Source organism: Ylistrum balloti, unplaced genomic scaffold, assembly GCF_031769215.1.
Source record: "Ylistrum balloti isolate Yb309-2 unplaced genomic scaffold, AGI_CSIRO_Ybal_v1 Utg371318, whole genome shotgun sequence".
Taxonomy (NCBI): Eukaryota; Metazoa; Mollusca; class Bivalvia; order Pectinida; family Pectinidae; genus Ylistrum; species Ylistrum balloti.
The window spans coordinates 98,308-119,778 of record NW_026782703.1 but is presented as its reverse complement, the minus strand read 5'-3'; the positions used below and the strand labels follow the sequence as shown (position 1 = coordinate 119,778).

The following is a 21,471-nucleotide window of genomic DNA, read 5'->3' as shown; positions in this document are numbered from 1 at the left end:
ATAAAGTTAAAATCTACAGAACACTTAGGTGTGGACAACATTCATGACATCAACTGTGTAGTAGACATCCACAGTACATTTAAGTACAATCAACATTTGTTTACATCTACTGTGTGTTTAAGTGAAATCAACATTTATGAACATCTACCTCACTGTTAATAGATATATACCATTACAGTGTTGTGATGTAACTGAAGCAGAGAATGGCTCTAAGTCAGGTAGCCTCTTCTGTCTTCCATGGTGGAAAGTTCAATCTGGTGAGTTTATATCATATAGATATAGCTATTTTGGAGAACATTATCTGGGAGTGTGATAAGATATTGGTAAGAATTCTCCTGGGAAATCTTCAACCTGGAGACGTGCTAGGACTGATGGAGGGAGAGACTGTAGTACCAGAATCAGGTTAAAACTTACATCATCACAGTCTGCAGTCACCTTACACTAATGTAATATCTATCTTGGGGATTGACAATTTGAGGATACTGAAATAAAAAGTCCTCAGCTTTCTGTCTGTTTTTCGGTGTTGTAATTTCCTAGGTTATATACAATACTAAAACTGACGGGTTTCACCTGCATCTGTTTAGCTAAAGAGACATCAAATGTTGCTTTTTCAGTCAAATTTTTGACATATCACACTGGATAGATATGAATATCACACAAAGAAACCAAATCTCCACTCTGTTCTGGTAACATGAGAGGTTCCATATCATCCTCCACCACCCAATATATTTCTCTAAACTACTCCTAGTACACAGGACATTCTGTGACAGAGCGATGGTCACTCCAGAATTACAGCAGTAAGGTCTTTAAATGTTGACCTCCATTATGATGACAGGCAGAACCAAATTATTTGGATGGTTGAGTGGGGATGGAGTTAATGGCAAGGTGAGTAGAGAAGATTTTGTGGGCTGATCTGGCTAATCGTGGATCAGACTAGATAATGTAATAGTGTGATGTGGTACTTTTACTATTGGTTAAAAGTATTAAATTCAAGTTGGAGGTAACTAAATTCAAATCTGGGCAAAAAAAAATTTCCATTGAAAAAAGGAAAAATCATATTACTGAGCCATCTGTGGCCACTGAATCCATGCAACATAAGCAAATTACACATAACCAGTGATAAAGCATTTAGTTATTTCACCATCTGTAGACAATAGTTGTCCAACCACAGGAGTTCACACAAGTGCCTCTGTAAAGATGTCTCCGAGGCGTAACACAGACAAATACAATTGTGTGCCAATCTCATTTCTATTAGAAACTTCCTGTGTAAGGAAAACGCTATTACGTACAAATCCTTGCACTCAGTGAAAGTCCTATATCATTATGTCTGCTACACCAATTCTCTTTGAAATCCTGTTCTACCCTTGTATTCATGTGTTAAAATGATTTTATTCATAATAAATATTCTTGTTAAAATGCTAAAGTAAACAGCTTTACATCAGTTTATACATTATCAAATGCACATGTGTAATTGATACTGTTATACAGATGAAATTAAGCTCCCTGAAAATGATTGATAAACCAAAAACATGATGTTACATTATAAAATCATTACAGCCACTAATTAACCACACATGATAAATATTACTTCAAAAGCCTGGATTTTTAATTAACATAAATACATGTAGATGAAATTTTTTTCATTTCAAATAACATTATTTGACATACTTAATCTGAAATACTTACCAGATAAGAAGTCACTTTGGTATTACTCCAGAGTGTTTTAAGCCAGAAGGAAACAAGAAACACACAAAAATGTGAGTGGAGGACGTTCTTCTATCAACATAAAATATCAACAAAGATCTCCATCAAAACAAACACAAGATTTCACTACAAACAAAAACAAATATGACTGTCCAGGAGAAAAAATCAATTAAAACTGGACAACTAAGGACCAGTGAGGACACAGTTAAAATCCAAGGGTCACACAGAGACACGGTCAAGTCTGTCACATCCCTAACACCACAACTAGGTATGTCCCTTCATGTCTCAGCCTCCCTGCAGCAGCTATAGCAGCAGCCATTCAAGTGGACCAATCCATTTACCAGGGAGGGGGTGGATTTTGAGTAAAACATATTTTTAGACATTAATATTTATTGATGCTTTTTTCTGTCTCTCCCCTGCTCATGAATATTAGTGCTGTTTGCACGAGGGCAGCTGCAGTATCAGGATAGCGTAACAGAACGGAAGTAAAACTGGATCAATCCAATGTCATTCCCCACAGGGTTAGCAGGCTAGTTCTGTAAACAGATGGTGGGGGGAAATCCCATTTTAATATTAGACATCCCACTACAAAACAAACCGAGTTCAGACTCGGCACAGTAGCCGGCTGAGAAAGGAAGAATCCTGATCAATAATGGAGAAATATTGATCTTTCAAATACAACAAAATGACTTATTCTCCATGTGCATGCAGCTAGCTCTGGCAGCATGTCACAGCATCCACATGTATGCTTGGAGGTGTCTCACCAAACCTTTGCATGCGAGTATATTAAGTTATACACTAAATATCAATTAAAAATAATTATTATAATGTTAATTAATCTTAACACTAAATGGCAAGGTTTTCATAAATATATAATTTTCAAATAAACCTATTTATTTATCGATTTAATGCTAACCAAATAAGTTACATTGTAAAAAGGCAATTTTATATCAAATGTTTTGCCTATTTAGTCTTTTTCTTTCAGAAGAAGATTGTATTTGATCTTTTTTATTTAAACATATTGATGGGTGATAATTTTCAGTACATCAGTGTAATATGATGTTTACTTCAATAACAAATCATTTGGACTTAACAAATCATAGTGAAATGATGACTTTTGGATTTTGATATGTCAATTTATGAAATTCAATTATTTGTGGGGGAAATTAATTAGTACTATATGTAACATAGAGCCTGAAACAGATGAAAATCTATTATTTAACTGACCATGTGACAAACATACAAAGTATGTGTATATGCTTACAGCACCTTTGTTCAGACAAAATAAAGACAGGAACTTGTGGTGAAGTGGGCAATGATGAGGCTTTACTGCCTCTCAATAAAACTTTCCTGGCCCAACCTTATGAGTAATAGCCATTATATAAAATCTGTGTTCTGACATCCTGCCTCAGCCAGCTGACCAAAATCGGGTTTCCAATGGCTGTTGAAATACGCTGTAGAGCTTTTTAACAAAAACAAGAACATATCTGTTAGACATAAATGCTCCTGCTCTCATGCCTATATAAGTATCCTTGTTTGATGGAGTTGAACTAGTTGACAATTGTGACCTTTGACCCTTTAGCTGTAACCGATGACTACCTTACTTTGTTAAGGTGTAGATTATGATATTATGCATTAAACATGGACCAAATCTCTTTGGAGGTTGGCAAAATAGGATATTTTTACATAATGAACATGATGAGACACGACACTGGAGGATATGAGTATTTAACCATAAAATGGCAGAGACATGAACATACATCACTTTAACACAAGATTATTAAATTTAATTGCAGTAACTACGACAGAAACAGAAGTTTTCTTCCACAACACACAAGTTGATACTGGTAGATGAGTAGTTCTATAAATATCAATAAACAATGGATGACTAAAATAACCCTCCTAAATGTTACGTCATAATGCTGTAAAAACGTACCAGCAATCGCATCACATTCCACAGAAATGTGATATAATCAGCATTTTATTACCCGGAGATCGATTTTTATGTGTTTAGGGCTTGTATTTGTGGTTTTATATCTGTATCAACTCACAATGATTTAAACACATTACAGACGTGAAATTCATTTTTCATTCCAATTAAAATGTCTCAAGATTATGATTAACAACCTCGTCTGTCTGAAAATTCTTATGTAAGCAGTAACACCAATATCATTGACAAAATCAAATGGGGAATGGGGAATAATTTTTTGTGAGTTCTGGAAAACTATTGAAATATCATACATCTCAATTTTTCCTTAAAGACTTATCCCATTACATATTATTTATAGGAAATTGCTTTTGATTTATCTCATAATAAGCAAACTAAACTTGAACTTAGCAAATGAAAACACAAAATCTTATAAGACATCAAGCAAAGTAGACACAAAATATGACACCAGCCCTCTTGGGAGACCACGCAAAAGAGTAATAAATGCTTTTGGGAATCCAAACAAAATGAGACAAAAGACATGGTGAGAGATGAAGCAATGGGAGACACCTACTTTTGTGAGGGACTAAGCATAGGAGACACAAAACCTTATAACAGACCAAGCAAAAGACACACACTTTTGTGAGGGACTAAGCACAGGAGACCCCAGACCTTGTAACAGACCAAGCAGAGGAGAAATGAATGCTTTTGGGAGACCATGCAGATGAGACACAGGCTCTTCTTGGGGACAAAGCTAAATGAGACACAAGCCCTTGTGGGAAATCAAGCCAAATGAGAAAACAGCCCTTGTGAGAGACAAACGATAAGGGAAACACCAGCCCTTGTGGGAGACTAAGCTGAAGGAGACACTAGCCCTTGTGGGAGACAAAGCTGAAGGAGACACTTGCCCTTGTGGGAGACAAAGCTGAAGGAGACACTTGCCCTTGTGGGAGACAAAGCTGAAGGAGACACTAGCCCTTGTGGGGGACCAAGCAAGTATCAATGATGCTGAAGTCTTGAGAAAGTGTTCATAAGAAAGAGCAATCTAATTCAGGTATCGAGGTCAAAAAAATTGAAAACAAGGATGATGTCAGATAAAAATAAATCAAAATTAATCTTTCTTATGTATCTTAATTCACTTCAGAATCCACAACGCTTTCAAAATGGAATCTGGCCCAGGATCACAAAACGAAACACAATCTGTCTAAATAATATTTGCTTTTAACTTTGTAAGCAGCTTTAAATAGAAAATAGAACTCTATTTGTAAGTTAAAGCTATGATCAATATTTACAGCAATGAATATAAGGAAACATCATGACCTTAATATCATAAGACATGATTTTCCAGGAATATCCCCATATTTGGTATAATTAGTACATGGCATGTACAGTACATGTGTACTGTGTGTACCCTTTCACTGCACGACACACGTAATGACATTCCTTACATGGGGAATACAACCTAGCATGTTAATAAAGATTTTCCTAGAAAGAACAAATAACTATGTAGAAAACAAGATTCTTAAAGTACGATGTTATAAATCAAAGCATGCCGCTGATAAAAAAGCAATATGTCATCAACTTGCAAGATCTTGGTATTTTTCCTGTCTCGTTATTCGTCTCAATTACAGCATAAAATTGCCATACTTGACCATGATAATTATCATCATCGTTTTCAATTTGAACAAAAATTGTCAGTTATTTTACAGATTTGTACTTGTTAAACTAATAATTAAATCGATTGTCCTACTGGTCTTTTTATAATGCTGAATTTAGAATAAAAGGCAACACAACTGTCAATGTTCCCAGAGGTACAAAAATTATCTGATATTTCAATGACTTCCGTCAAATGTCAGAATACTTAAGCCTTATATTAAGTCTCTGAAACTAAGAAATGAGTTTTGAATAATAAAGAGTTATTTTCATTTCATTTGGCTAAGAAAGTAATTCCAATCAAATAAGTGTTTTAATTCAACAAAAAGTCTGTGTCTGGTAATAAGCCCACCCATGTACTAATATAAATTTTTGTTTTATAAGAAAAAGAAACCGTCACTTACTAAGTATTGATCACATGATGATATATTTCAGTAGAAATGTCAACAATTTATCTCGTATGAAGCCCTCGCTTACTTCAAGTTTTTTCTGACCTTCTAGTCTTATCAAAGCATAATTAAAGTGCAATCACAACTTTACTTAAAAATATTGAAAATTTTTGTAAGAAATATTACTAAGAATTAGCACAATGTCTTTCAACTTCCTAATAACAAACTGTAACATAATATATATTGATTAGATGGTAACGTCTCACAAACAAGACATTTGCCCTTCATTTGACCTTTAGTACTTGAAGTAACCTATTAGGCTTCCGATGTTCAATAACATGTCAAACTTCTATCGCCTAATTTTCAAAATTTGCCAGTTGTATTGATTTTAAGAGGTGATAACTGTAGGTCATTAACTGTCAGCTATGGATACAGCAGAATACCCTCTAATTGTCAAGGCAGTATTCTGTAGCTCTTATACTAGTAACACAAGATTACAAAGCTTCTAACCAAAACCTTTTGGCAGATGATAACTATTTCTAGGAAGATAAATCTTAAACTTCAAAATGATAATACAATTACCTAGTTTATCCCTGGTAACGAGATACAGAAACAAGCACCTGAACAAACACAGAATATTCTGTATAATCTATTACTGGATCAATCATTCTAACATACAGATATTTGATCAACTAAAGAAGTAAAGATAACAAGAATCAGTTATCTGCTAGAAGCTTTCAAATATTTTTAATTTATTAGAAAATTTTGCCGTATTTTCTATTTCATGTGCTGACTGCCCATCATTTTCAGTACTGTTTCTACACTATACATTAACCCTATACATGTAATGGGTATTGAGTTTCAGATTTGCAATACACACTAGGCTTATCACTATTCTAACTAATACAGATTCATATAAAATCCCAAACATGAAAACTTACTGACATTTTTCTGCTTAATTTCAGAAATCTGGTTTACCTTCCTGAGGATTTGTGATGACAGTCAGACAACCTTTCAGGGTCACATTCCTGTTCCTGTTCATTTTCATAGTGTTTTAGGGTCAATTAGTAACATTCACAATCATCTTACACGCTAGAAATCCAAGTAAAAAATTTGTGGATGGTATAATGCAGTTATACCATTGTAAACTATTTTCATTGACCAAAAAAAAATAAGAACAATATTCACCTGTCTCTCCATGTTCACATGTTTCAGTTTATCAACACAATTAATATCACCACTGGTGATGACTAAATATCATTACTTTCAAAAAAAAGTTTGTACCTACCACCAGTAATCCAGCCTAAACCATACAGGAATAGATATCTGTAGACATGGTCCCGTTATATAGGTACAGTCTGTTCAATAAAGATCACGACAATCAATCCTGCTCTTATTTATTACATGTGCTAATTATGTCACGTTTGTGCGCATTACTTTGGAGCCGTAAAGTTTCTTCATCAAAAGAATCTTACTCAGAAGGGCCGTAAACACAACAAAACCCCAAAAAAGGTTCACAGGGGGATGTAACCACGCCTCAACAAAACCCAAAAAAAGGTTCACAGGGGCTGTAACCACGCCTCAACAAAACCCCAAAAAGGTTCAGAGTGGAACATGTCCATCCAGGACTGAAAATTTAAAATTGTTCTTGTAGAGCATTAATTAATCAGAAGAACACTTATCACACAACTTTCAGACTTAGTGTACTATATCTCTTAGCATTATGTACAATCTAGAGATAAAATTTAGTGTAGCCTTAAGGTACAAAAACACTTGATTTCACCAGGCTCTAGAACTGCTGAAACTGAGAAAGGGATTTATTTTAGGATTAAATTAAAATAATTGAGAAAGGAAGTTGGGGAGGATGTTGATAAAGACATCACTGTGTTTTAAAGAGCACCAGGTGGAAGTAAGCAAAAGAGATTAGGTGGAAGTAAGCAACAGAGATTAAATTTGATTTAGATTTACTTTAACACTATATATAGAGCCATGATATCAAAACAACTAACAAATCTGAGATACAATTAACCTAACTCTACATCAGTTTTTTTTAGATATTTAGATTTTAACCAAATTACACATATATTTCATGAAATTAATTCAAACTTATTCTACACCAATTTTATCAAAATAATTTAACATAATGTCACAAAAATTTCATTAAAATAATTGAATTTAACCTAATTCTACATGAAATTACATTCAAATACTAAAATGTAAGTAAAATACAAAACTTTCCATTCCAAACCAAAAAGTAATGCTAAAATAATGTTTGTATTCTCAGGACTTGAGCAAGTCTTCGTTTTATTGCCCTCTATGTTTCTATAACATGTAAGGTCAGTGAAAAGGTTCAACTATCTAAGGGAGTCATATACTGATCAATTATTCTGTGGTGAATGATCTCGTTTACGGTCATACCTGTACCTTAAAAAAGATCACACCTGAGGAACCTGAACTCTTGCTGTATTGATTAACTACAGGTGTACACAATTTACATCAGGTAAAGCTCATGTTTTATCAATCAGACATTTAATCAATTTGACTCGATGTTAATTTACATAACGGGAGCATATGGTCACATGTAGGACTGTGGAGCCCATTGTGTGTGGGATATTGAGGGCATAACGTGTACAGCCACTAGCCCCTTATTGATTCTAATTACTGTCAACAATCTGGACACAGATCTTCTTGATATGTGATCCACTGACCTTCACTAAACAAGAATCAGGGTAACATTAGACAGTCCCGAGAAATCAATAGTCTGTATTGGTGGGTCAGTATTATTTTAAGTTGTAGGTGTTAACAGAAAGTTTTAACATTCTGTCAGAAATCTTCATTTATATCAATAAAGTTGCTGGTGAAATGATGTCGTAAGTTTTGAATCCTCTGTACACAGATGTACATATACCAAATTAATGACCTGCAGTTACAATTGTTATGTATTAGTAGCTCACATTTATAGTGTTCATCTATTTACCAAGATCTGTCTCAGTGGAACATTCTCACTGACACACATGTTAGTGTTATTTTATTTATTTTAGACAAATATCTAAATTCATTAATTAAAAAAAAACTTATCAAAATTTGATTTAATTTATTAATTGATAAATAATTTAAACAGGTGATTTTTTTGGTACAAATTATAAAATCATGCATACAAATTACTGGCCACTTCACAAGGATATCTGCATCTGAACTGTCAAATCAAGGCACACTCCGAATATAAAACAGTTCATTAACAGGTACTCTTTATAACTTCCCAGCTTAACTCTCCATCACTGCCGAACATCACACCTAAAGTTACTGCTGATAAATCAAACTTGTACTGTAAAACACACAGAATCAATATCACTTCATCCCTCCAGCAACCCTTAATTATTGATTGTAATATAGCTAAGTGACCAAAACAGCCAGTGTGTGTCACATCTCAACCTTTGATATATTGCTGCACGATTGATTATCTCCCCTTGATCAGAAATCTGTGATGATCAATTCAGTTAATGACAAGAAAAAGACCTTTGACCAGCTGTTTGTATTCATCACCTTGTAATACCTCTTTGTTTTCATAGGAACAGAGGTACCTTTGCTGCACTGTAAATGTTTCAAAGAGATATTACGTAGATGTAGCCTTACTGTCCCATAAATTTTCTATACAGATAGTAAGTAGATGTACCTTTCTGTGTGTTAAATGTTAAAGGATATCAAGCAGAGCAAATGTACCCTTGCTGTAGGGTAAAATTAAGTAGATGTACCCTTGCTGTAGGGTAAAATTAAGTAGATGTACCCTTGCTGTAGGTTAAAATTCAGTAGATGTACCCTTGCTGTAAGGTAAAATTAAGTAGATGTACCCTTGCTGTAGGTTAAAATTCAGTAGATGTACCCTTGCTGTAGAGTAAAATTCAGTAGATGTACCCTTCCTGTAAGGTAAAATTAAGTAGATGTACCCTTGCTGTAGGGTAAAATTCAGTAGATGTACCCTTGCTGTAGAGTAAAATTCAGTAGATGTACCCTTGCTGTAAGGTAAAATTAAGTAGATGTACCCTTGCTGTAAGGTAAAATTAAGTAGATGTACCCTTGCTGTAGGGTAAAATTAAGTAGATGTACCCTTGCTGTAGGGTAAAATTAAGTAGATGTACCCTTGCTGTAGGGTAAAATTAAGTAGATGTACCCTTGCTGTAAGGTAAAATTAAGTAGATGTACCCTTGCTGTAAGGTAAAATTAAGTAGATGTACCCTTGCTGTAAGGTAAAATTAAGTAGATGTACCCTTGCTGTAGGGTAAAATTCAGTAGATGTACCCTTGCTGTAGAGTAAAATTCAGTAGATGTACCCTTGCTGTAGGGTAAAATTCAGTAGATGTACCCTTGCTGTAGGGTAAAATTCAGTGCTGTAGGGTAAAATTAAGTAGATGTACCCTTGCTGTAGGTTAAAATCCAGTAGATGTACCCTTGCTGTAAGGTAAAATTAAGTAGATGTACCCTTGCTGTAAGGTAAAATTAAGTAGATGTACCCTTGCTGTAGGGTAAAATTCAGTAGATGTACCCTTGCTGTAGAGTAAAATTCAGTAGATGTACCCTTGCTGTAGGGTAAAATTCAGTAGATGTACCCTTGCTGTAGGGTAAAATTCAGTGCTGTAGGGTAAAATTAAGTAGATGTACCCTTGCTGTAAGGTAAAATTAAGTAGATGTACCCTTGCTGTAGGTCTAAATTCAGTAGATGTACCCTTGCTGTAGGGTAAAATTAAGTAGATGTACCCTTGCTGTAAGGTAAAATTAAGTAGATGTACCCTTGCTGTGGGGTACATCATCGATAAGTCGAAGTCGACTGGACCAAATGAAATATTCGGCTTCTCCAATGGTTTGACTTCGGCATATTTCTAAGAATAGAGATGTTGTGCATAGAACAATGAACCTATTTTCATCAGTTGCTTACCTGATATGTGTCTCATAGCATGACGTGACAGTAATAAATAAGTATACGTACCTATGCCATGCAGTAAGTAACAATATCTTTTAATTTAGATACAAAATTATAAGTACGAATATAAAACAAAGAATGCAATGTGAAATGAGTATGTACCCACTCTCATACACCAACCTTGATGAAATTGGTACGTAAGTAATATAATATTGTACTCACATTCATATCCTTAATAATAACAAGTTCCTTAAGAGTAACGATATTTAAAAAAAAAAATCAATAAATACGTACTCATGAACTTTCTACATTAATATAACATCGATAGCACTAAAGTGGGTTACGAAAAGGTGAAGGCTATAGCAATGTCACTGACGAATAAATTAACATGTACAGCACCGTAAGAGCATCACCGTAAAATAGAATGAAATGTAACTAGCACTTTGTATATATATATATAAAACCAGAATTTTCATTAATCTACAACGGCGCGGTAATTATTGCCAGTTTTTTCTTTATGGTTTCCAGCAGCCATGCCCATACAAAAGTGAGCAAAACAGCGTAGATTTACCATTTACAGACTGCGATGTATTTTTTTTAAGTTTGGTTGCCTAATTCTGTATAAATTCTAGCTTTCACCTATGCACCTAGGTAAATGCAAGGATCAATGTTTGATAAAAAATTACAATAGGGCTTGTTAACACCGATACCGCTGACAGATCACACTCGATCATTCGGACCGAATCTGGGAAATTTTTTACCTGAGACAAGGTGACGTCTGAAAGTTCAACACAAAAAATGAAATTTTGGTAGAATTTAGAAAGGATGGACCACAAAATACAATATTTAACTCAAACAGTGTTCGAATCATCCATGTTGAATTCACAAATTTAAAGAAGAGAAAAAATCGGGACTGAGCAGAACACTTGCCCGATGTATTTGATTCAAGCGTGTTTGCTTTGTGAGTTTCATGATTTATACTGTAGATGTAACCATGATGTAGGGTAAATGTTGTCAACAGATATTAAATTCTGTTAAGGCAAATTAACGAAATTCTTTTTTTCAAGTTTACATTGTAAAGAAAATACATAATTAGGATTGAAGGTCACTTACACTGTGTCTTAGTTTTCGTAGCTTGATTAATGACCACTTGTCAACTGGTTTTAAAACCAAGTCAGTACATATGTATGACATTCTCTGTGTGTGTCTAGTTTGATCAAACTCTTGAATTTCACATTTAATTCATATGAAAATTCACAATAACCAAACTTATGTCTCCAGTTCTTGTACTGGAAAACAAAACAGAAAAGACTGATCCTCAAAATACAGTCCATTAACACTGAATATAGGCATTTTACATGTATCCTTAGACTAAAAACAGAATATTGAAAACATGAACATTTTCTAGGTGTAAAGGGTGATGGAAATTCTGGTAATGTCTGAATAATTTCATTACAGGAATCCAAACTCTACTGGTCTTACATTGATCTGCAGGATCCATCCATAATCAATTAAATCTATTTATAGAGTCATTTTATTTCCATTAGTGCATCATATCCAATAACTAAGGCTAGCTGTATAAACCATGGGTATTGTGGTCAAAAGTTCATCATCACTGATTAGATTAAAATATAAAATTGTTTTAAAACATACCTCAGTCTTCTTGAATTATATTATAGAATATTCAAACTTTAACACTCTGTCTCTTTACTTTTGGTTTATTTAATTATTTATCTATTATTATTATCTATTTATCTATTGATTTTTTTGCTTTTCTGGTTTGTTGTTGGTTTTTAGTGCTTTTTTTACCCTCCAAAACTCCAAATGCTTATGAAAGGAGGGACATTTAAGGGTAAGGTAACATAGCTCCTTAAGCGAAGAGTTTGGGACGTTTGACTGTATAGTACTATAATGCTGTCCTGACTCACCATGAACAGTTAGTCTATTGAATATTGATGAAGGTCATGAACTTCAGCCAGACCAAGTCATCGTGGCCTGTATAGAAATCATGTGTGCTGGATAGCAACTTACAACCACCGTGAATATTAACCTGAGAGAAAAATCTAAATCTAGACTGAATTAATTAGATGTAATCTACTACAGGCCTAAATGATGTTCTGACATGCCAAAGCTTCATCTATGATCATCAAATGAATGTAATTTCATTAAGATAACATATTTGTTGATTATGTTTGATACTGCGAGGGTATTCTTGTCATGACTATGTTTGAAGTGCTAATAAACGTTCTTATATGGGAGATCAATATTATTATCATAAAGGTGTAATTCACTATATCTATTGACATGTGAAAAATCTAATAAGCTGAAAACTTTCTGGACCTTTCAGGTTTAATGCTTGTTAAGTTCAACACTGAGTATTTGATAAAGGATCTGTAGTGTATTATACCTAATGGAACTGTCAGATTAAAACTTATTTAGTGATATAAGTAATGGGATCATATGGGAAGCAGAATAAGGCGAGATGTTGGAACACTAAGGAGTCAGATTATACAGGGTGTCAGATTAGATATCAGTTTACTCAGGAGTCAGATTAGATATCAGTTTACTCAGGAGTCAGATTAGATATCAATTTACTCAGGAGTCAGATATCAGTTTACTCAGGAGTCAGATTAGATATCAATTTACTCAGGAGTCAGATATCAGTTTACTCAGGAGTCAGATTAGATATCAGTTTACTCAGGAGCCATATATCAGTTTACTCAGGAGTCATATATCAGTTTACTCAGGAGTCAAATATCAGTTTACTCAGGAGTCATAAATCAGTTTACTCAGGTGTAAGATATCAGTTTACTCAGGAGTCATATATCAGTTTACTCAGGAGTCATATATCAGTTTACTCAGAAGTCATATATCAGTTTACTCAGGAGTCATATATCAGTTTACTCAGGAGTCAGATTAGATATCAGTTTACTCAGGAGTCATATATCAGTTTACTCAGGTGTCAGATTAGATATCAGTTTACTCAGGAGTCATATATCAGTTTACTCAGGTGTCAGATTAGATATCAGTTTACTCAGGAGTCATATATCAGTTTACTCAGGAGTCAGATTAGATATCAGTTTACTCAGGAGTCAGATTAGATATCAGTTTACTCAGGAGTCAGATATCAGTTTACTCAGGAGTCAGATATCAGTTTACCCAGGAGTCAGATATCTGTTTACTCAGATATTAGTTTACTGAGGAATAAATATCAGTTTAGTTAGGAATGTACATCAGTTTAGTTAGGAGTAAATATCAGTTTAGTTAGGAGTAAATATCAGTTTAGTTAGGAGTGTACATCAGTTTAGTTAGGAGTAAATAACAGTTTAGTTAGGAGTAAATAACAGTTTAGTTAGGAGTAAATATCAGTTTAGTTAGGAGTGTTTATCAGTTTAGTTAGGAGTAAATAACAGTTTAGTTAGGAGTAAATAACAGTTTAGTTAGGAGTGTTTATCAGTTTAGTTAGGAGTGTACATCAGTTTAGTTAGGAGTAAATATCAGTTTAGTTATGAGTAAATATCAGTTTAGTTAGGAGTAAATAACAGTTTAGTTAGGAGTAAATATCAGTTTAGTTAGGAGTAAATATCAGTTTAGTTAGGAGTAAATATCAGTTTAGTTAGGAGTAAATATCAGTTTAGTTAGGAGTAAATATCAGTTTAGTTAGGAGTAAATAACAGTTTAGTTAGGAGTAAATAACAGTTTAGTTAGGAGTAAATATCAGTTTAGTTAGGAGTGTTTATCAGTTTAGTTAGGAGTGTACATCAGTTTAGTTAGGAGTAAATATCAGTTTAGTTATGAGTAAATATCAGTTTAGTTAGGAGTAAATAACAGTTTAGTTAGGAGTAAATATCAGTTTAGTTAGGAGTAAATATCAGTTTAGTTAGGAGTAAATATCAGTTTAGTTAGGAGTAAATAACAGTTTAGTTAGGAGTAAATAACAGTTTAGTTAGGAGTAAATATCAGTTTAGTTAGGAGTAAATATCAGTTTAGTTAGGAGTAAATAACAGTTTAATTAGGAGTAAATATCAGTTTAGTTAGGAGTAAATAACAGTTTAGTTAGGAGTAAATAACAGTTTAGTTAGGAGTGTTTATCAGTTTAGTTAGGAGTAAATAACAGTTTAGTTAGGAGTGTTTATCAGTTTAGTTAGGAGTGTACATCAGTTTAGTTAGGAGTAAATATCAGTTTAGTTAGGAGTAAATAACAGTTTAGTTAGGAGTAAATATCAGTTTAGTTAGGAGTGTTTATCAGTTTAGTTAGGAGTAAATAACAGTTTAGTTAGGAGTAAATAACAGTTTAGTTAGGAGTAAAAATCAGTTTAGTTAGGAGTGTACATCAGTTTAGTTAGGAGTAAATATCAGTTTAGTTAGGAGTAAATATCAGTTTAGTTAGGAGTAAATAACAGTTTAGTTAGGAGTAAAAATCAGTTTAGTTAGGAGTGTTTATCAGTTTAGTTAGGAGTAAATAACAGTTTAGTTAGGAGTAAATAACAGTTTAGTTAGGAGTGTTTATCAGTTTAGTTAGGAGTAAATATCAGTTTAGTTAGGAGTAAATATCAGTTTAGTTAGGAGTAAATAACAGTTTAGTTAGGAGTAAATAACAGTTTAGTTAGGAGTAAATAACAGTTTAGTTAGGAGTAAATATCAGTTTAGTTTAGGAGTAAATATCAGTTTAGTTAGGAGTAAATAACAGTTTAGTTAGGAGTAAATAACAGTTTAGTTAGGAGTAAATAACAGTTTAGTTAGGAGTAAATAACAGTTTAGTTAGGAGTAAATATCAGTTTAGTTAGGAGTAAATATCAGTTTAGTTAGGAGTAAATAACAGTTTAGTTAGGAGTAAATAACAGTTTAGTTAGGAGTAAATATCAGTTTAGTTAGGAGTAAATAACAGTTTAGTTAGGAGTAAATATCAGTTTAGTTAGGAGTGTACATCAGTTTAGTTAGGAGTAAATATCAGTTTAGTTAGGAGTAAATAACAGTTTAGTTAGGAGTGTACATCAGTTTAGTTAGGAGTAAATATCAGTTTAGTTAGGAGTAAATAACAGTTTAATTAGGAGTGTACTCCGTAGTCGGATTAGACAGGGTGTTAATAAAGTCAGGTACTGGATCATATTCACTTTACTGTATCCAATGTATAAGGTATATTTTCTAAATGTGAGATACTTCACCTATGTTGATAATTTTAAAAACTCATGTTGAAATCTTTTAAATTTCCCAAGAAACCCTCTCGTTACAGATTGAATTACTGATTTAGTGATAGTGAATTTGTTTCCAACATTGTTTTTGTTTTATAATTGCTGTGAACACTGCATGAATATCTTTAATAAGGGAAATATTGGCGCTAGAGTTTTCACTTAATTTCCGTTAGATTTTTCACTTCACTATTCCACAAAATCAAAGTGAAACAAAACCAAACAAAACAGATCAGTCATATCTGTGTATGAATCCATTTCTGGTTTCTGTATTTTTCTACACACAATGGAATTTAACCACCATCAAATCAAAGAAACCTTTAAACTCTCTTCAAACAATAATGTTGCTTTCAGCAGCAGCTACAAAAGATGTTAGTAGATTTGGTATAGATACCAGGGTTCCTATTACAGCACCATCTACAAAATTAACAAAATATGACTGTAGGATTGCTTGTCCATCATCTGTCCCTGTCTTCTGTCTGCCAGCTGTAACATAATTAGGAAAACCATTCTCCAACTGTTGATGTAAGGAACACAGCTTATGGAGGAGGCTTTCAGACAATTCTCCAGGTTTATAAAAGTATTGAGTGAAACACACCATAGGAGGGTATTATCTGCTATTTTGATGTATTTGGACCACAGCTTTCAGACAATTCTCCAGGTTTATAAAAGTATTGAGTGAAACACACCATAGGAGGGTATTATCTGCTATTTTGATGTATTTGGACCACAGCTTTCAGACAATTCTCCAGGTTTATAAAAATACTAACTGAAACACACCTTAGGAGAGTATTATCTACACTTTTGATATGTTTTGACCATAGCTTTCTAACAATTCTCAGGCTTATAAAAGTATTGGGTGAAACACACCATGGAAGAATATCTGCTCTTTTGATCAGTGTTTGAACCATAGCTTTCTGAGAATTCTGAAGGTTTATAAAAATATTGATTTAAACACACTACAGGAGGGTATTGTTCGCAATTTTGATGTATTTGGACCACAGCAGATTGTTATCACCTTTGTTGAAAATATTGAAGGTCAGTTAGGAAAACCTTTTATTCTTCGAACAGATTTTTACTACAGAACATTGACTTGAATGGTCTTTCTTTAAAAACCATCAACAAGATATTCCACAGGGTATTTATTTATTATTTGATCTTGATTTGCTCTTTATAAATTGAGTCTTTTCTCTTCTCTTCTCTGTTTTTGTCATAATGATTTTTTACTGCCAAGGCCAAGATGGTCGCCAGTCAGCCATTTGTTTTTCAGATCAGTCCTAAAATCAAATAGGCACAACTAGGGACTTAAGGAGAACCTACAGATGAAATTTGAGAGCGATCAATCCAGTACTTTTTGAGAAATAGCAATAACACACTTCCACTGTTGAAATCCAAGATAGCCTCCTGTCGGCCATTTTTTTTTTTTTTTTACAGTCAAAACAGTGAAACAGGTATAACTAGGGACGTGAAGGAAACCTACATATGAAATTTGAGAGAGATCCATCCAATACATCTAAAGAAAATATCTATGACAAAAAGTTTACTGACAAACAGACAACTGACCACGGATGTAGGATGATTTGAACAGCCCACTATTTGATCATGGTGGGCTAAAATATCCCTCAGAATGGTCATTTAATCGTACTGAAATATATTATGTACTATAGAAATTCAAAGTACACCCTCCTAGTAAGTGGTATTGTCAATGCTGAGAAGGTCTACCTATTCTCAAGAGATCATCTGAGAAATCCAGAACAGACATTTTTTTACAGGAAGCATTCACCAGCATTTCATACTGCAGGTTTAAATGATAAGGAAGGCATGTGTTTAACACATGTGTAACACAGTGCACTGTTACTGTTCATTCTTTGTAATAACCAAGAATGCAGTTATGTTGATTACAGCATGTGGAAACAATATCATTTCTCACCCCTTACTGAAAGGATCACAAGCAATAGATAGAAACAAATGCCTAGCTGTTGTAAATGCAAATTAGTCTGACTCTTCATTCAAATGATTGGATGATTTTAACCATAAGTAGGACAGACAGTCACAATGGTCTGATGAGGCTTTGTCACACTTTAGACCAAGATGGTTCCATGAATTTAGGGTCTCTCAGAAAAAAAATCAAAACATACTATAAAAATTACCAATCATCAATATAACCATATCAGCATGTGAAGTTTTTAGGCAAAAAGATGAAAATAGATATGATGTGATTAAGCAGACCAGGAATCGTGTAATCTCACCAAGATTCAGCTATATAACAGGTCTTCATACTGCCACTGGACTACATGTCCTAACTTATCTTGACCATGCCACTAAACTACATGTCCTAACTTATCTTGACATTACCACTAAACTAATTGTCCTAACTTATCTTGACCATGCCACTAAACTACATGTCCTAACTTATCTTGACATTGCCACTAAACTACATGTCCTAACTTATCTTGACATTGCCACTAAACTATATGTCCTAACTTATCTTGACATTGCCACTTAACTACATGTCCTAACTTATCTTGACATTGCCACTTAACTACATGTCCTAACTTATCTTGACATTGCCACTAAACTACAAGTCCTAACTTATCTTGACATTGCCACTAAACTATATGTCCTAACTTATCTTGACATTGCCACTTAACTACATGTCATAGCCACTTAACTACATGTCCTAACTTATCTTGACATTGCCACTAAACTACAAGTCCTAACTTATCTTGACATTGCCACTAAACTACAAGTCCTAACTTATCTTGACATTGCCACTAAACTATATGTCCTAGCTTTTTTCAAAATTACAATTTAAACACACTTGTCTTAACTTTTCTTGGCATTGCCACTAAATCACACATCTTACAATGTAGGTGAGGAGACAGATGATATATAGATAGATAGGCCAGACAAAGGTATGTTGTGGAAGGCCAGCTGATCAGTCAGGACCAGGATTGGGCTTCCTTCTAATGACATTCTACACATTTAAGTGGTACTATTTATCCACTACCGTGGGTCTAGTTTATTCATACTTTAGCAGTTTCACACATTTAGCTATAACTTCTATTTTTTCTCAATTGAGATGAAAAATATCTAAAATAAAATATTGATACATCTATATCATTGAAATATGATTTTTTCAACATAAATCACAAATATTTTGTTTTGTTTTCAATTTAAGCAATAATAATATTATAAATAAAGTAGTAATCTAAATGTTTTGTTAAGATGACAAAGCTTGGCATAATTATGGTAAAACTCTGTAAAAGAAAAAGGTAACCAAGCACAGATTGGTTAGCTTTTCAAAATCATTCTATGCAGATACCATTATAGGTTACAAATGTAGGGCCCTTTTGTCCAGGAATCACAGTAGAATCCAACAAGTATTCGATGAGATTACGTTTCACCATCCACACATGAAAAGTTTTTTTCTAAAAACTTGCCAGGATGACCAAAATCTCATATCATAATCATGGATAAGTTCATACTTCATAAATAGTGTTTACAACAATTAAATTTAATTGGAAAATACTGTTAGGTATTCACCAAATCCACTAAAATTTCACAACTCTCTCTGAAATTTCTTCCCACAATATCGGTAAAAATTCCTTTGTATTATGTAGAAAAGTCTATTTATAAGTAATTTTAGCAACTCTATCTTCCATCTTCTGAACTGTAGCTGAATTAGGAAGAAAATGTGACTGCTGTAGAGAATATCGTTGTTATCTATGAGGTAAGTAATTGTTCTTACCTTCGAAGACTTCCTCTGGATAAGGTGCGGGTATACAGTCATCGAAGACTTCCTCTGGATAAGGTGCGGGTATACAGTCATCGTATATGTTAAGTAAATCATCCAGAGCCTCCAGGGATTTACAGATCTCCCGAACTCTGTACACAGGAAACAGACATTCTCAGGACAGATCACAAAAAAGATGACAACGATGATGGCTCAGGAGTAACTCGAGCTTGGAGATTTCTTTGTCAACTCCCATCATCCATATGAATCATGAATAATTAAAAAGGTTGAAAACCCTATTTTTTTTTTTGTATATTAAGCCAAATGTATGTCATAGTACACCACCAAATGAATTATTTTTAAGAAGTGAAAGCAAATATTTTAAGACTCACTCATCAGTTTTCAGCTTCTGTTGCTGTATTTTGTCATCCTCAGTGTTAATGTCTAGTAACCATGACAATAGTTGATCTTGATGGAGAGCCATCTGGTGGCAGAAGGTGGATATTTCCATTTCCTGTTTCTGTTGGATTTGTATTTTGAGAGTTTTGAACTTTTTCCTGGCGAGGAACCCACGTACAACTGGAAAGTATGTGTGAGATATGATAATGGAAAGAGACTGTCAGATTTAATTCATTAATTGATGCACTTTAACAATGTTACAAACTAAACTTTGCTGACACATATTCTTTCTTAAAAAGTAAAAGAGGCCTGGCAGTCTTGACGGTCCACCTGAGATAATCAATATTGAGTATAAAGGTTAAAGGGTAAGTAGTTGTCAAGTGTTATGAAAAAGAAATTGTGACAATGATAGTAAGCCAGTGTCAATACATGCATACTATCATAACTGTCATTCTATACCAATAGTTCTTACAGTTATTTCCAGTGGGAAATAAACAATGTTCTGCTCAAAAATGCAATTTTCCTATGAAAATTAAAGTTAAATCAACCTGCTCCCCAGGGTGAAATATGAGACCCATTTTGATAACTAAAGCACCTTAAGATACTTCCATCCATGTAAAGCATTTGATTCTACCAAATGTGGGTGTTGAGAACGAGATCTTTGAAATTTAAGTCAATTTGATCCCTTTTGGCCCCACCCATCAGTCCCTGGGGGTTAGATAGGATCAATATGGGCATACCATTAAGCCATCACTCTTAACTCATAATTCTAACCAAGTCTGAAATATTTCCAATGGAAATTAAACAAATTATGCTCAAAAAAATCTATTTTCTCTTTATAAACAATAGTAAATTTTACCCCCTCCATAGGAAGAAATATGAGACCCTGGGACCATGAAATTCACAATTTTGGTAAAGCATCTTAAGATTCTTCCATCCATAAAGAGCATTTGAATCTGCCATATCTGGTTGTTGAGAAGAAGAGTTTTGAAATCTGAGTCATTTGACCCCTTGTGACCCCACCTACATATAACAGCCCCTGGACGTCAGCCAAGATCAATATTGAAATATCATCAATTCATCTACCTAATTCTAACCAAATATGAAATGTTCCAATGGAAATTAAACAAATTATGCTAAAAAAAATCTATTTTATCTATATAAACTATAGTTAACTTCACCCTCTCCCCACTGGGGCCATGAAATTCACAATTTCGGTAAAGCAACTTAAGATGCTTCCATCCATTAACAGCATTTTGAATCTGCCAAATCTTGGTGTTGTGAAAAAGATGATTGAAATGTGAGTAATTTTGACCCCTTATGGTCTTGTCAATTGGCCCCTTGGGGTCAGATAGGATCAGTATGGGCATACTATCAAACTGTCATCCTGTGGCTCATAATTCTAACCAAGTTTGACATATTTCCAATGGAAATTAAACAAATTATCCTCAAAAACTATTTTTCCCATATAAACTAATGTGGAAATATGAGACCCTGGGGCCATGAAATTCACAATTTTGGTAAAGTGCCTTCAGACACTTTCATCCATGAAGAGCATT

General features: G+C 33.8%; 2 protein-coding genes across 6 annotated transcripts in view; both read right to left on the bottom strand.

Moving 5' to 3' along the window:
- The window catches only part of LOC132561980 (atrophin-1-like), a 95,457-nt gene extending 93,413 nt beyond the window's left edge, over window positions 1–2,044 (bottom strand). For 2 of the 5 annotated variants that reach the window (XM_060226705.1, XM_060226706.1), the window contains exon 1: window positions 1,687–2,044. The gene's annotated coding sequence lies outside the window, so the exon portion shown is untranslated. The remainder of the gene's footprint in view (window positions 1–1,686) is intronic. The other 3 variants (XM_060226703.1, XM_060226701.1, XM_060226702.1) reach the window with 3 other exon arrangements.
- LOC132561994 (unconventional myosin-XVI-like) overlaps window positions 1–21,471 on the bottom strand; it is a 50,572-nt gene that overhangs the window by 2,672 nt on the left and 26,429 nt on the right. The window contains exons 28-29 of the mRNA XM_060226720.1: window positions 19,906–20,092; window positions 19,529–19,665 (exon numbers count right to left, since the gene is read on the bottom strand). Coding sequence (XP_060082703.1) covers window positions 19,529–19,665; window positions 19,906–20,092 — 324 coding nt within the window. The remainder of the gene's footprint in view (window positions 1–19,528; window positions 19,666–19,905; window positions 20,093–21,471) is intronic.